The sequence below is a fragment of the Mauremys mutica genome, chromosome 5, assembly GCF_020497125.1.
Source record: "Mauremys mutica isolate MM-2020 ecotype Southern chromosome 5, ASM2049712v1, whole genome shotgun sequence".
Taxonomy (NCBI): Eukaryota; Metazoa; Chordata; order Testudines; family Geoemydidae; genus Mauremys; species Mauremys mutica.
Window position 1 is genome coordinate 137,197,796 of NC_059076.1, and position 16,193 is coordinate 137,213,988.

At 45.5% G+C, this 16,193-nt stretch overlaps 1 protein-coding gene across 5 annotated transcripts in view; it reads right to left on the bottom strand.

Moving 5' to 3' along the window:
• Window positions 1-16,193, bottom strand: part of GFRA4 (GDNF family receptor alpha 4) — a 211,174-nt gene that overhangs the window by 38,185 nt on the left and 156,796 nt on the right. For all 5 annotated transcript variants that reach the window (XM_045019534.1, XM_045019532.1, XM_045019533.1 and 2 more), the window contains exon 2: window positions 9,568-9,846. In XM_045019534.1, the coding sequence (XP_044875469.1) occupies window positions 9,568-9,846 (279 nt within the window). The remainder of the gene's footprint in view (window positions 1-9,567; window positions 9,847-16,193) is intronic.

Below are 16,193 nucleotides of genomic sequence, written 5' to 3' on the forward strand. Positions count from 1 at the left end.
TTCCCGCCTCCCCCCCCTTTGCTGCTCCAGCCGGGCGGCAGGTGGGTTTCCCGGCCCCTCCCCCCTTTGCTGCTCCAGCTGCCGTGCAGGTTTTTTTTTTTTCTTTCCTTGGGGCGGCAAAAAAGCCAGAGCCGGCCCTGCTACCCAGAACAGCATACAGTAAAGCAGCACTTCCTCCCAAGGTGAAAGGAGTCTCCAAAGGTGACTCATTAGTGAATGAGATAACGGAACTAAAGACCGGTGGTGATCACATCGAAGGTGTGGATGCCGAAATGAAGCTATTACAGCGAGGTGTCCAGCTGCATGACGAAAGAAGTCATAATGGCTTGATCAGACAGGCAGACAGGCAGCTCCAGAGAAAAGGATGTGAGACTGCAGGCAGTCTGCCAGAGGCAGTACTTGTGACCACTGTTTCAGATGTGGCAGTAATGAACACGATCAGTCAGGATGTCATGCAGGAAAATCACCAGAGAGCAGAGACAAAGCCGACACTGTGTCTGATCTACCAGGAGCAGCCTATCTTTGCCATCTTACACAGAAGCAGGAAACAAGAATAGCTACTTTAGTTGGAAATAAATGCACGGGGTGGTGTTTTGTCAAGTCCTATGGGACAGTAAAGCACAGGTATGCAAGGTCTCAAGTTGGAAGGTGGAAGATAATCTCCCAGAGACACACCTTGGAAAGTTTGAAGAGTTACGGGAAATAGAAGATGGTCTTAGCCTTAAAGCTGCCAATGGAACTCAAATCCCTTACAAAGGACGGACTGACTTCCCATTCCAATTAAGCAAAGATGATGACTTCCTGATGTTCCTGGACTGGTCAGTGCACACAAGGTAGAGCACTTAGTCATCGGCTATGTTATTGAGAAGATAGTCAAATATCACTGCTGCAAATCCTGAAATTCACCTGATGAGGCACCAGCACTGACAATATTCAATGTGTATTTCCTCACGTTGCCATGGCGAAAGTGGATGCTCTTGTGATCATCATCCAAAACGACAATTCTGAAACCTGAGCATGCTTCAAATGGAGAGAAGGAATGTGATTATCCCCAAAGGAAAAACCCCCCACTAATGTAACATGATGGATTCATACAGGTCTGGATACTGAAAGTTTAACAGCAATATTTGAGCCAGATGTCTGCTGCTCAGTCATCTGAGAATCTGGACAAAAAAGAAATACTAGTGAAAATACCTAAACAAATCATCTTACCAGATAAATATCCCTTGACATCATTCTGAAAGGATGAACGGCGCTTGGAATTTTACAGCAGATTAAATCTGAAATTCCAGTGGATACTCGGCAGATAAAATCCTTCCTGGTGGCAGTAGTGTCAAAAATGAGAGATGGTAGTCCTAAGGACCAAAGGCAAGCCAACAAAGAGAACTACCTCTAACCAGAGGGGATGATCAAAATCTGTTTGAACCAGCACTGAACCTAAGACGTTTAACAGAGATGCAAAGGAAAATGGCCCAGCAGATGCTGAAAGAGGAGTCCAAGGCATTGATGAAGACATGGGATGGATACCTAGTCTGCAGATGCATATCAAGCTTACATCTCAGTGTCTCATCCACTGTATAAAGAAGTCAAGGACTACCTGCAAGATCTCCTAAACAGGGCATGGATCACAAAATCAAAGTCATCCTGTTCATCACCAGTGTGATGTGTCCAGAAAAGGGATGATAATCTATGATTCTGCATCAGCTATTGGGAACAGAATAGAAAAACCAGACCAGACAAGCAACCCATCTCTCGAATCCAAGATGTTCTGAGTGGATTAAGAGGTAAATCTTGGTTCTCCATCTTAGATCAAGGGAAGGCCCTCAAGGTTCGTTAACTGAAGAAACCCATCACTTCACAGCTTTCATTACTCCATGAGATCTATACAAATGGGTTAGGCTGCTTCCTTCCAGCAACGTATGGAAGAAAGCCTTGCAGAATTTAGGGATGAGATATGCATTCCCTACCTGGATGATGTCCTTGTGTGCAGTGGCACTTTTGAAGAACACATGGAGAATGTAAGGAAAGTATTGCAAGAGCTACAGAAGCATGGAATTAAGATGAAAACAGCCAAATGTGAGCTCTTTAAGAGAGAGGTACTTTACTTGGGAATGGAGGTATCTGCTGAAGGTTATAAAATGGATTCATCTGTCACGTTGGCTATTCATGATTTTGCAAATAAGCCACCAAATATCCTTGGGGAACTTCGCAAGCTGCTAGGCTTCCTCACCTATTATCCAAGGTACTTCAAGACTTTTTTTCAAGTAGCAACGCCATTTTTATGACTTGTTGACTGTTCCATTGGAGTCTGACACACACCACCATCAAAAGTGGACTTGGAAAAAGAAGACGTTTCCAGTAAGGGGTTAGGTGCAGTCTTATACTAGCGTCCGGAAAGTAAACTGAGAGTCATTGGTTATGGGCCAAGAATACTAATTGCAGCTAAGAAAAATGATCACCTTCATTCAGGAAAGCTGGAGTTCCTAGCTTTGAAGCAGGCTGTAGCTGACAAATTCTGTGACTACCTCCACTATGCACAATCCTTCACAATTTACAGGGATAACAACCCATGAACCTATGTCCTTCCCTCTGCCAGGCTGAATGCCACAGCACACCGTTAGGTTGAAGAATTAGTTGACTTTAACATCAAAGTTAGATATTGTCCAGGGAAATCTAATGTGGTTGCAGATGCTTTATCTAGCATGCCCCTTGATGTTGAAAAAATATACGATGAAATGCACAGAAGAGACCAGCAAAGATGTTAATACTGTATTCTTGATTAGCAGTTATTACTACCAACCCTTTGGCAGCAGAGGACTTCTCCATGGCTATTAATTCCACCGTAACGCCTATTCTGTGAGAAGACATTTTTGCAGCTCAGAAGGAAGATCCAGCTATTGTTAAAATTCTTTATTATAAGTCCTTGGGACATACACTGAACAACCAAAAGAGCACAGGAGGATGTGGTAAGATCTCTGCCCTGATGTGTGAATGACATTGGTTGCATTTGGATACAGATGGAATACGTTAGTAGAAAACCTACTTATGAAATCAGCTGTATCACTCAAAAAACCCTAAGGTGGGTATATCAAGAACTACACGAAGAGATGGGACATTTAGGTGCAGAGCAAGAAATCAGTCTCACAAGAGACCACAGATGAAGGGGATATTGAACATCACATCACTAGAGTCTGTACATGTGTCACAAAACCTTGCCAGTATTCCAGCGCTCCACTAACATAGTTACAATAGAACCATCTGAGCTTGTATCAATGGACTTCTTGCACCTAGCCAGAAGCAAAGAAGGATATGAATATATCCTAGTAATAGTGGATCACTTCACTAAGTTTGTCCAAGCCTACCCTACCACCACCAAGTCAGGCAAGACTGCGGCAAACATGATCTTCTATTACTTATTTGGTTTTCCTGAAAGGATCCATCATGACCAAGGGCAGAGTTTGAAAATAATTTATTCAGAAGGTTACAGCACAACTGTAAAATTGAAACATCTCGCACACCCCCACACCACCCACAGGGCAATGGTTAGGTAGAAAGGCTGAACTAAACCCTATGTTGAGAACCTTGCCAGAAGAATAAAAGTCAAACTGGAAGGACTCTCTTAAATCAAGGGCAGATTTAAGGGGCAGAGCCTGGTCACCAAACATGAAGCTTAGGGCTCAATAGTCACATCAACTTAGGCTTTTTTTTTTTTTAAGATAAAAAGTGAAGAAAAGTCCCATAAAACAAAAAGCACAGGCCTAAACAAAAGTGGATTCTCACCCAAACTGTGTTGGCTTGTGTATATCCAATTATTGGACCTTCACATCACGGCAACATTTTCCCTTGGCAAATTATTCTACGATGATGTCCAGCTGTCTCATCTTTCTCAATTGCCCAGAGAACTAGGCATTCAGCCATGTCTGTGATAATACTGAACACATGTAGTTTTTGACATGTCTTAATGTGCTTATTGTGCAGTCAGCACTAGCCACTCCAATTGGTATGGTGAGAAAAAGTCAACACAACATTTCCATTCCTGGTAAAACAGCATCAAGGGAATTTGACACACTGAAGAAATTCAAGTAGCTCTGGACTCCAAGCAACAAAATGAACACTTCTGTGTTCTTTGTAAAATAATACATCTTGAAAGAATCTCATGAACCAAGTCTAAAAGAAAAATATGAGTATTTTCCCATCAGTTTAAGAACTTCCTTCTTTAAAGTTATATTTTGAAGTTGCCTGGGATGGAGGAAACCAAATAGAGGAGTTACCTCTTGAAATCCCTCACACTGAGATTTTAGTTCCATGATCATATTGTTTAAGACTTCAAAATATTTTCTTTGATGGTTACCCTTTGCTTCCAACACAGGATCATGTGCAAATTCATCATCCATGTGGTATATGCATCTCTTCCTGTGGCTTGGATAGTTTGCGTTTTCAAAACCCATTGCTTCCCACCTGCTCTGAGATGTTTTTAAAATTTTATCATATTTTTCTTCAGCTCTGAGTTTGCTGAGATCATTCATTGTGCTCTCAAATGTCCAGAGGACTTGGAACAGGACAATTTCCTTTGACTGCAGGATTCCAGAGGCTGCAGCTGTGATAACTAAGATCCTATGCCACCATAATAGATTGAGGTGAACCATCCAAGCCATCAAAGACAGGTTGGTTTTTGCTCAACATACGTCTTCGCTACTCCTGCGTTCAGCAACAGTTTAATCTTCTAGGCATTCAATTACATTCTCAAAATTTACTATCGTTGCCTCATTTCAGTCAAGCTGCCCATCTAGACTTGCAGCATACCTTTAGATGTAAAGGTCTCCTTCATTCTTCAGAAGCGTGTTCAATTTCATCTGCTGCATCAATCCTGTCAACTTCTGCAGGGGCCTTGAAATGCATCATCATCTCCTCTTCCTTTTGCAAAGCTGTACTCTCTCAAGCACGATACAGATAAAGAAGATAAAGATTCTCTTTAGACTTAATCATTAATTTTTCCCATCGATGGTTAGAGTCTGTGCGATATTTATATATTTCCTACAAAGTTGTGAAGAAAACCTTCAGATCTGGATTGGCCTTACCTTCAGCAGCATGCGCCAAAACTAGGTTAATGTGATGTGCTGGGCAATGGATGTATGGTGCCTACACTTTGTCTCCCCTGCCTGAAGGATATTCTTTCATTTTTGCTTGCAATCCTCCATGATCTCCGGCCATAACACTGGCACTATCCTACTCCTGTCCAGACATCTATTTGGCGTTTAATTCATATTTGCAGGATAAAACATTAGTTAACTGGTCACACAAGGGCGCAGCATCTGCCTCGCTTACTGCTCAAAGCTTACAAACTGCTCTTTTATATCTGCCACTCCTTTGACACAATCAACAAGCAAAATGGCCATTTGATCAACATGGCTAATATACATGACTTCATCTGCAATGACAATAAAGAAAACCCCATAGCTTCTTTGCTGATATTAAGTATGAACCACCTGCTAAAATACATATACGTTCATCAGTAATTGTCTTGCTCAAGTATTTGACTATCTTGGAGTCGCTGATATGTTGGGCAAAAGTTGTATTATGTCTGTCAGGTAAATACCACACGTGCTGCTCTCCAGCACCTCACGGTGGCCATGGAAGGCGACACCTAAAGTAGCTGAAGTTTGGACTATGCCAAGCAATATTTTTAGTATTTGACATTTCTTAATATTTTCAGATGCTTGTTTATCAACCCAAGCTTTGATACGGTGACCCTGCAGAGCTGCCACACATGACTGCACATGCTGTTTGCTCCTCCCCTGAGCACTGACTTTAGCATAGTCTTCCAGTCACTGTTAGCCATGTTGATTTCTGAGTTTCCGTATCACCCAACAGCCAACAAATGTGACCGTATGCGTAACCTGAAAGATCTGCGTAAGCTAAGCCACTTGGGATGCAAACCTTGATACCATCGAGTTTTCATTCTGTAAAATGAAGATGAAAAGTGGTGATATGTAGGGAAAAAAAGGAAACTCTCAGTTCGGCCTGTTGCTCAATGCCTAGCAAGGACTAATCTGTAGAAGTATATGCAATAGCTCAGGTGATAAAACGGTTTCCTATGTGCTACGGTAACACAGATAACTAACAACAACAACAACAATAGCTAATGGAAGCAGAGACCCCGGGTTCTGTCTCTCTCCACAATAGCCCTGGAAATGCCCTGCTTTGGGGATTTCATTCACAGTGAACTCAACCAACAAGCAACCCAAAAGAAGGGCCCAATTGTGCAAGGCGCTGAGCCCCTTTATTTCCCAATGACTTCTCGGCACTCAGCACCTTGTAGGCTCGGCGTAAGAGCTGCACTCAGGTTTCTGAGAGATGGGCAACACGGCCCTTGCTGCTGGTACGTCTGGGCAGCACCTTTCCCGTTCACTGTGTTCTGCTCAGCCTCTTGATCCAAGCGTCACCCTCGCACCTTTGCTTTCTGCTCCTGTCAGCATTTTATTAACCTATCTGTTCTGCAGCCTATGGCTGGAAGCGTCCGTTTTATTCCTCATTTAATTTTCATGGTGCATAAAACACTGGCAGGCCTGACAGGGGAGAGTTATCGCTGCTGATGTGCACTTTTATAAGGGCGCTTAAAAAATATTAAATCAACATTTACTAAAATATTTGCAGGGTGTGGGGATGAAATTCAGTGTCAGGAGCATGCGCCGCAAATCTTACACTTCCCAAAGACACGGTCAGGCAGGAAGCTCAACAGAGTTTGGTTTAGAAACATAGAACCACAGGGTTAGAAGGGACTGCAAAGGCCATCTAGTCTACCCTCGCCAAGGTGCAGGATTTGTTGTGTCTAAACCATCCAAGACAGGTAGCTCCAGCCTCTTTTTGAAAACCTCCAATGAAGGAGCTTCCATAACCCCCCAAGGTGTCTGTTCCATTGTCCTACTGTTCTTACAGTCAGGAAGTTCATCCTGAGATTTAATCTAAATCTGTTGTGCTGTAGTTTGACCCCACTGCCTCTTTTTCTGCCCTCTGTGGCAAGAGAGAACAACTTTTCTCCAGCTTGTTTATGGCAGCCTTTCAAGCGTCTGAAGACCACTATCATGTCCCCCTGCTATCTCCTCTTTTCCAAACTAAACATACCTGGTTCCTTCAGCCTTTGCTCATGTGGCTTGTATTCCACCCCTTGGATCATCTTTGTCACTCATCTCTGGATCCTTTCCAGTTTTTCCGCATCCTTCCTATACTGCACTGACCAAAACTGGACACAGTTCTCCAGCTGAGGCCTAACCAGGGCCGAGTAGAGCGTTACTGTCACCTCCCATGACTTCCATGCTGTGCCTCGGTTAATGCAACCCAAAATTGCATTTGCTTTTTTTGCAACAGCGTCGCATTGCTGACTCATGCTGAGGTTGTGATCCACCACAAATTTATATAAAATCAACAAAAACAGTTTTAGTTTATTCCTTTTCTTTAGAAAAATGCTGCACTTCCCCAGCGACAGATCTCTACCCAGGACACAAACGTTACAGATTAAGTCTCGTAGCCACTGGGGAGTTAGTTAGAACTGTAGCACAGTTAGGAAAAGAACCATCTAGAAGTACCTATATGGGAAGAGATCTAATCAGGACCGGCTCTAACTTTTTTGCAGCCCCAAGCAAAAAAAAAAAAGAGCCCCGCCCCACCGTAGCAACCCCCCCGTGAACACCGCACCGCCGAAGCCCTCCCCAGCGCTGCGCCGCCTGAGGCCCCCTCTGAGTGCCACGCCGCCCGAAGCTCCTGCCCCCCTGAGTGCCACGCCACCCGAAGCCCCCACCCTCCCGAGCGCCGCCGAAACACGCCCCCTCTCCGAGCGCCGCTCAGCGGAAACAAAAACAAACAAAAAAAACCCTCCAGTGCTGCCCCGCCGAACCAAAACAAAAAAAACAAAAAAACCCGAGCACCGCCCAGCCCCAAGGTGCCGCCCCAAGCATGTGCTTAGTCGGCTGGTGCCTGGAGCCGGCCCTGGATCTAATGTAGCAGACAAAGGCATAACAAAATCTAATGGGTGGGAACTAAAACTAGACAAAATCAGGTTAGAAATAAGGTGGATGTTTTTAACAGTGAGGGTAATTAACCATTGGAACAACTTACCAAGGGCTCTGGTGGATTCCCCACCACTGGGTGTCTGTAAATCAAGATATATGAAACAAACAGACACACTCTAGCTCATCCAGAAGATACGGGCTTGATGCAAGAGTCGTTGGCTGAGATTGCTATATGATCACAATGGTCCTTTCTAGCCTTAAAACGTATAAATCGATTACCCCCTGATCTCCTGGCTCCCAGTTTCTGTGCTTCAACCACACTGACTATCCCCTGTGTTTTGCATTTCTTTTCCAATGCTGGAAACACAAATACAACATCCCTGTGCTAATGTGTGAGTTGTGTCCAGGTGGTGTCACCACAAGCACAGGGAGAAGGGCAGGAACACCCACATTCTGTCACTGATGCTCTCTGCAGCCTTGGGAAAAATCACTTCATAATAATAAATTCCCCACCCCACCGCTGGGGAGAAATGAAGCTGAGCGAATTTGGGGCTTGATCCCAAGTGCCTTCCACATGGAAGTCCCAGAGAAGTCGTTACAATGCAGGCTGCAAGCTCTCTGGGGCAGGGATTGTTTTCAGTGGATGCTGGTAAAGAGCCCAGAATGATGGAGCTTGACTGGGGTCTCTGGGCGCTATGTCATAATGATAATAGATAAAGGGGGCAATGCAGAATTAGATCAAAGGCTTTGAAGATGAAATGGTCCAGCTGATGGGGCTGGCGTAGCAGCTCTGCACACATACCCCTAGGCCCAGGGCTCACCTTAGCTTGAGGCATGATGTAGCCACTCTGATATGTCCTTGCTAACACCATTCTGGATACCGTTGGTAGTGGGACTGAAGTATCTCTACACTAGAAACTCTGCAGCTACACCGCTGTAGTGTAGACTCTCACCACTGCAATGGGAGGGGGGTCTTCTGTCGCTGTAGCAAATCCACCTCCCTGAGAGGCACTAGCTAGGTCGAAGGGAGAATTCTTTCATCAACTTAGCGCTGTCTACACCAGGGCTTGGGTTGGCTTTACTACGCTGCGCAGGGAGTGAATTTTTCTCACCCCAAATTGACGTCGTTGGAGCAACCTAAGATTCAGGTGTAGACCTGACCTGAGTGCAGAGCCTCTCATATCTAAGTCACTGCTGGTCCATTGAAAAAACCAGAAGTCTCTATCATCGGATGTGGCTGGTGGGAAACCTGGGAGAAATGGGTAGGTGGGTCTCAGCCCAGATCCGAGTGGGCACGAAAAACCACCCTCAGAGCCACCACTAACTGCAAACCAGTTGGGCATCTCAGCAGAAAGGCCACCATCTGGATGGCAACTCAACTTGGCTGGAGAAGGTTTCGGTCTGCCCATATCAAGGGGGGAAGAAGCTAGCCCAGCTGCTGCCTGCGCTGATCCTGTTCTGTGGCTAGAAGGAGCAGGAACGGGGGTGTTTCACCAACACAAATTTCCTTTTTAAGACCCTATTTGGAAAACCCGCCTGCTGAGAGGTGGTCCCGACTGACCTTCCATCAGGGTGTGGTGGATGCTCCAGTAGACGCTCAGGCAATGTTTCTCCTTCTTCATGCCCCGTTTACACTTGCAGCCAGAAAGCTGGCTGGACAGCAGGGCCGTCACTGTGCTCCGGCACTGGTTCTTGGCGTCCGGCCCCAGTTTGTTGGCGCCGTTGCCCGCGATGCATTGCCGGAGGGTCCGGAACTTGGAGCTGCAGCTGGGATCATTGGTGCAGGACTCTCCGGCCTGCAGGCAATCTCTGCCTGAACTCACTGCTTCCGTCATGGCTTCTGCAAGAGAACAAGAGAGAGAGAGAGAGTCAGGATGTGATGCTCCCAGACTGAAGATCAAAGCAAGTCAACAACATCTCCCACTTTCTGGGCCAGGCTCTGAATAAGCCTTTGCAGTTCTCAACCTGCTCACACCGGGACCCCCTTTTCCATACCAATACTCCACTTTCAGCCAGTGGTCCCACTACTATTTAGGAATGGGGGAGAGGGTAATGACTGCCTAACTCCTGGGTGGGGTCACGACCCCCAGGTTGAGAAGGTCTGCCTTACAACTCTTGTTGGGTCCTCCTCAACCTCACAGAGTGGCCCATTCCCCAGTGTGGTGATTCCCTCAGCGCCAGTTTTGGACAAGTGCAAAGGACTTTGGGTCATCGCAGAAAAGAACCAGTTGCAAGTAGCTGTGTGTGTGTGTGGTTGTGCTGGGAAATCCCCTTCTTTAGAGGCTATAATGTGGCATGCCCCCCCCGCATGCCCACCACTGGCCAGTGGGGTAGCTCACAGCAGACGCACATCACAGCTTGGTCTTTCCGAACCTCCCGGGACTGCTCCAGTTTGAATTCATCTGATTTGTTTGAAATGTATTTTATGGCACAAGCAGCTGCCATGTCAAATAGCGTGAAACCAGCTTCTCGCCTGTAGGGGAGGCTCCTTTCCCCTTTTGGCACCTTTGGGGGAAGAAGTATGGTCCAAAACTGCACCTCAGAGGACTTTGTGGGCTATCATCCATTCTATTCATGGGGCTTCTCCCCTCTTCTTCATTCCTCACCAGCGATCCCCATTTCTCTCTCCCCTGATTTCACTAACCCCACTCCCTCACGTGATCCCAACACAGTCACCTCTCCAGGCAATGCAGCATTAGGATGTTTTTGGTAAGAGCTGCTTCTGTGCTGGCTAGAATGGAGGGCACCAGCTGGTGTCTGGCTGTTTAAATTCTGTCCATCCAGGCTCCATGGCTGCCCTGAAATGCTGAGGTTGGCTCTCGACCACAGCAATCCTGCCAAACTCCAGATCATCTCTGACTCCCCCATCTCTGAAAGCATAAATTGTCTCAAATCTTTAGACAAATTTTAGTTCTTGGCAAGCCTGATTTATTCATGGGTCTTGATTTATTCAGCACTTTAGGATTGTTTAGATCACTCCAAAAGGTGGACAGAAACATTTTTAGGCATGCATGAAACTCCCCCTTCAGCTCTTATAACCTTAAAAAAAACTGAACCAACTTTCTTCAAACTGAGCTTGCTCCCTAAATCTTAATGAGATCTATAAAACAAGCTAAGTTTGGTGCCTCTGCCTTCAGTCACTGCTGAGTTATCCATGCACAAATTTTCTGAGCAGAACATACTGGGAAAAGGTCTACATATTTTTTTTTACATACACAACTGAAAAAAACGGACAACGGATTTTGCTCAGATGTTCTAAAAGTGTCTGGGCTAAGAAAAAATGTGCAAAATTTCAGCCTAAAAGGAATTAGTTTGTCAGCGTCACATGAGCAACTGGCAAAGGTGTGTTGGACTGGATGTTGGGACCCAGTGTCAGGGGCGGCTCTAGCCATTTCGCCGCCCCAAGCAGGGTGGCACGCCACGGGGGTCGCTCTGCCGGTCGCCAGTCCCGCGGCTCCAGTGGACCTCCCGCAGGCATGCCTGCAGATGCTCCATCGAAGCCGCGGGACCAGCGGACCATCCGCAGGCACGCCTGCGGGAGGTCCACCGGAGCCGCCTGCCGCCCTCCCGGCGACCGGCAGGGCGCCCCCCGCGGCATGCCGCCCCAAGCACACGGTTGGCGCGCTGGGGCCTGGAGCCACCCCTGCCCAGTGTGAACTCCAGCAGACACTAACCACGCCGGGTATAAACACAGACAATCTGCAAAGACAGTAAGGTACTTTGGGAGTCTACTTAAAATAAATGAAACATTCACAGAGTCAAAAATTTGCCTACAAAATATAAAGTATGTTCTCAAGCTGAGACCCATTCACATGAAGAGAGAGACCAGGAGCAATATTTACAGATCAAGTTCTAATGTCCCGAATGCTGGTGCTTTCTGTTTACGATGCAGACACTGGAGCAACTTTAATGGGGATGTTACAAATGACCCATTCCATAATCACGTTATTTAATAACTAAAAGATCTGGGGGATTTTTATTGTTAGCAGTATGTTTGCTGGTGAGACAACATAACATCACTTTTCCCCCAGTGAGGCCCTCAGGAGTCATTTTATGCAATGTAAAGAAAGTGTCTCTCTGAGAAAAATCTCTGTAATTTACAATATGGAGGATGCATCTTAACCTGCCCATGAGCGAAAGGGACATAAGAACGGCCATACTGGGTCAGACCAAAGGTCCATCTAGCCTGGTATCCTGTTTTCTGACAGTGGCCAATGCCAGGTGACCCAGAGGGAATGAACAGAACAGGGAATCATCAAGTGATCCATCCCTTGTCACCCACTCCCAGCTTCTGGCAAACAGAGGTTGGGACACCATCTCTGCCAATCCTGGCTAATAGCCATTGATGGATCTACCTTCCATGAACTTATCTAGTTCTTTTTGAACTCTGTTATAGTCTTGGCCTTTACAACAATCCTCTGGCAAGAATTCCACAGGTTGACTGTGCGCTGTGTGAAGAAATACTTCCTTTTGTTTGTTTTAAACCTGCTGTCTATTAATTTCATTTGGTGACCCCTAGTTCTTGTGTTCTGAGGAGGAGTAAATAAAACTTCCTTATTTACATTCTCCACGCTAGTCATGATTTTATAGACCTCTATTATATTTCCCCCGGCCAATTGTCTCTTTTCAAAGCTGAAAAGTCCCAATCTTCTTAATCTCTCCTCATATGGCAGCCATTCCATACCCCTAATAATTTTTTTGGCCTTTTCTGAAGCTTTTCCAATTCCAATATATCTTTTTTTGAGATGGGGTGACCAGATCTGTATGCACTAAATCAGCTCTTCCTTGCCAAGGATGAGCAAGTTCATGGTCCTGCTTTCACCATGTTCTTTGAGGGGTCTCTCTCAGCACAATTCTACCTTATGATTTGTACACTGCTGCCCATCACCATGGTATGTGAGTGCCAAATTCAGGTCACTGGCATTTGGACCATGGATATGGGTTTTTTCCCCGCTGCCTCTTTCCTGTAGCAGAACTTTCAGCTCCCTTCTCTCTTTGTGTATTTTGAAAGTTCTTTTTCCTGTATTATTCCCTTTACTTGATGTCAATTCCACACTGTTACTGTGGGTTGGTGGGGTCAGAAGTTTATTTTCACATCCTGTATATGGCTATATATACCCGACCTGCCTTTGATTTTGGATCACCTTCTGATCTAACATCAAAGTAGCTTTCCTTCCTTTAGTGGAGTTACTCCTGATTTTCACCACGTGAGGGAAGTCAGGATCATCCCGGGTTTTAAATAACATTCAGCGCATCTATAGTGCTTTTCACTCACGGATCTCAAAGTATTTTACTGACCAAGCAGGTCCCACTCTGCGCTATGGGGACAGCTCCATCCAGCACTGAAACGTAGCTGGCTCCGGGGCAAGACATCGCAGTGATGTGGATGGTGACACTGGGCAAAAGTTTGGGGAATGACGTGAAACATGCTTTGTCCAACTGCAGGGGGAGTGTCCGGTTAAGATTTGAGCAGGGTACTCAGATGCCAGGTTCACTTGCCCCAGTTCTCCGACACTAGCCCAGCATTGCAGTGTTCAGGTTGCAAACCTATGACAGATAAAACCAGTTTCCATTGGAAATTTTGGTTCACATGCAATCTGCCAGTGTCCCTTTAAATACTGACGTTCTGCAGTTACAAGGTGTGGATTCAAAACCCTCAAAAGGTTCAGGATTCAGGCACAGTCCTGAGGATGACCATAGCGATTGCTGTTATTTCCGAGACAAACTATTCACTCTAGGGAGAAAAAACGAGGAGTCCTTGTGGCATCTTAGAGACTAACAAATTTATTTGGGCATAAGCTTTGGTGGGCTAAACCCATGAAAGCTTATGCCCAAATTAATGTGTTAGTCTCTAAGGTGCCACAAGGACTCCTCGTTCTTTTTGCTGATACAGACTAACACGGCTACCATTCTGAACTCTACAGAGAGTGTCAGTGGCCTTGTTTTCTACTGCTCAGAGGAAAATGGCCACCCAAATCCTCCACTAGGTGGCAGTAGCTATTTACTGTCATTCTAGTTTAATTGAAAGGCTTTTACTTAATTCACTTAAGCGTTGATGAGAGATGCCAGAAAGCACAAGAGCCTGAAGTCCTCTGTTTATCCATGGACACCTACCCCCGGCAACATGTCTCCACTCTGATTTTCAGGGCTGAAGGATGCTGTGAGTCTCCAGCCCCATTCCACCAAGATTCCCAGCTCATTCTGGGAGATTTGCAGTGTGGACACCTGCCTAGTAAGGGGTGGGCTAACGCTATCAACTGGTTTCATGGAAGGGCCACCAAACGGACGTTAGACGACCCTGGTTTTCATATCCTGACAGTGAAATTCAAACTGGTTAGTCGATACTGATATGTCTATTAGCAGCAAAATACTTAATATTCGGAAAACTAACCTTCAGTTTATTCAGAATGGTCCAAAAATGGTCAAACATGGCTTTGATGGAGAAGATAACCACAAAATGGGGAGGGGACAGACACCAAATTTTGGCATCCAAGGATGAAGTCATGCAGCTGTGAAGTTACCTGGCTCATCTGTATTGTCGTTACCAATGTTAAGATCACATTTGTAGCTTGTGTCTGTCGATTTGTGTGGTCAGGTGCTCAGGTGTACATGAGAACAGAGCCCTTTATAGACAGCAACAATTTGATTTCACACGTGTCGGTGGAATAATGACAATGCTGTCGTGATTGGTTAATGTGCATCGAATACACTGCCTTGCACAAGGAGACTCAGTATTGCTCAATTTTGTGTCATAGTCACCGTTCTGCTAAGGCTACTGGAGATTCTCTTTTAGCATAAGTGCTAGAGGCAAGAGGATTTGGCTTCTCTCCCTACCCGTTCCGGGAAGCTCAGAGTTACTGTGACGGGCAGCATAGTGACAACGCTACATGGGTATGTCATAAACAGATAGTTAAGGGTTAAGGTCTCTTTTACCTGTAAAGGGTTAACAAGCTCAGTAACCTGATGAACACCTGACCAGAGGACCAATCAAGGGACAAGATAATTTCAAATCTCTGTGGAGGGAAGTCTTTGTCTGTGTTCTTTGTTTGGGTTGCCGTTCTCTCTTTGGATCTAAGAGAGGTCAGACATATCTCCAAGTTCTCCTGAAGTATTTTCTACTATCCAGTATAGTGAGTATTAGGGCTGGTCTACACTAAGGGGGAAAATCGATATAAGATACGCAACTTCAGCTACGTGAATAACGTAGCTGAAGTCGAAGTATCTTATATCGATCACTTACCCGTCCTCACGGCGCGGGATCGATGTCCGGGGCTCCCCATGTCAACTCCGCCACCGCCGTTCGCGGTGGTGGAGTTCTGGAGTCGACAGGAGAGCGTTCGGGGATCGATATATCGCGTCTAGATGAGACGCGATATATCGATCCCTGAAAAATCGATCGCTACCCGCCGATACGGCGGGTAGTGAAGACGTAGCCTTAGAAAGGCGGATTAGTCTTATAATTAATTTCTGCATTTGCAATTATGTGTTGCTGGAGAAATATCTTTATTTCTGTTTGCTGTTACTTTGATTATTATGAGAAAGGGGGGGGGGGAAGCCTCTCCAGGTTTATAAGCTAGACCCTGTATATTTTTCATCCTGGTGTTACAGAGATAGTGTACTTTCTTTCTTTTAATAAAATCCTTTTTTTTAGAACCTGATTGATTTCTTCCCTTGTTTGGATTCTCAGGGGAAGGGAGGGGGGAAGTGAATCCCTCTTTGTTTTGATTCAAGGGGTTTGAATCAAGGTATCTCTCCCAACGACTAGGGGAGGGGGGAAAGAAGGTGGGGGGAATGGTTTAATTCCCTTTGTGTTGTGATTCAAGGAGTTTGGATCTGTGTTCCCAGGGAAAGTTTTGGGGGAACAGGGAGTGTACTAGACACTGGAATCTCTAGTTGGTGGCAGCTTTACCAGATCTAAACTAGGATTGTAGTTTAGAGGAGTCCATGCAGGTCCCCATCTTGTGGACACTAAAGTTCAAAGTGGGGAATAAACCTATGACAGGGTAGTTAGCCAATGATTTGTTACAATACCAAATGCTTGAAAGTGCTGTACAAAAATAATGAATAGGTTGCATTGTCACGAAAGGGACTGTTGAGAAGCATATTATTATGCTAAGCCGGAAACGAAATACACCAGCTCCCTAGTATGCTGTGAAAAGCACAACAGAACCAGCAACGTGTAAGGCC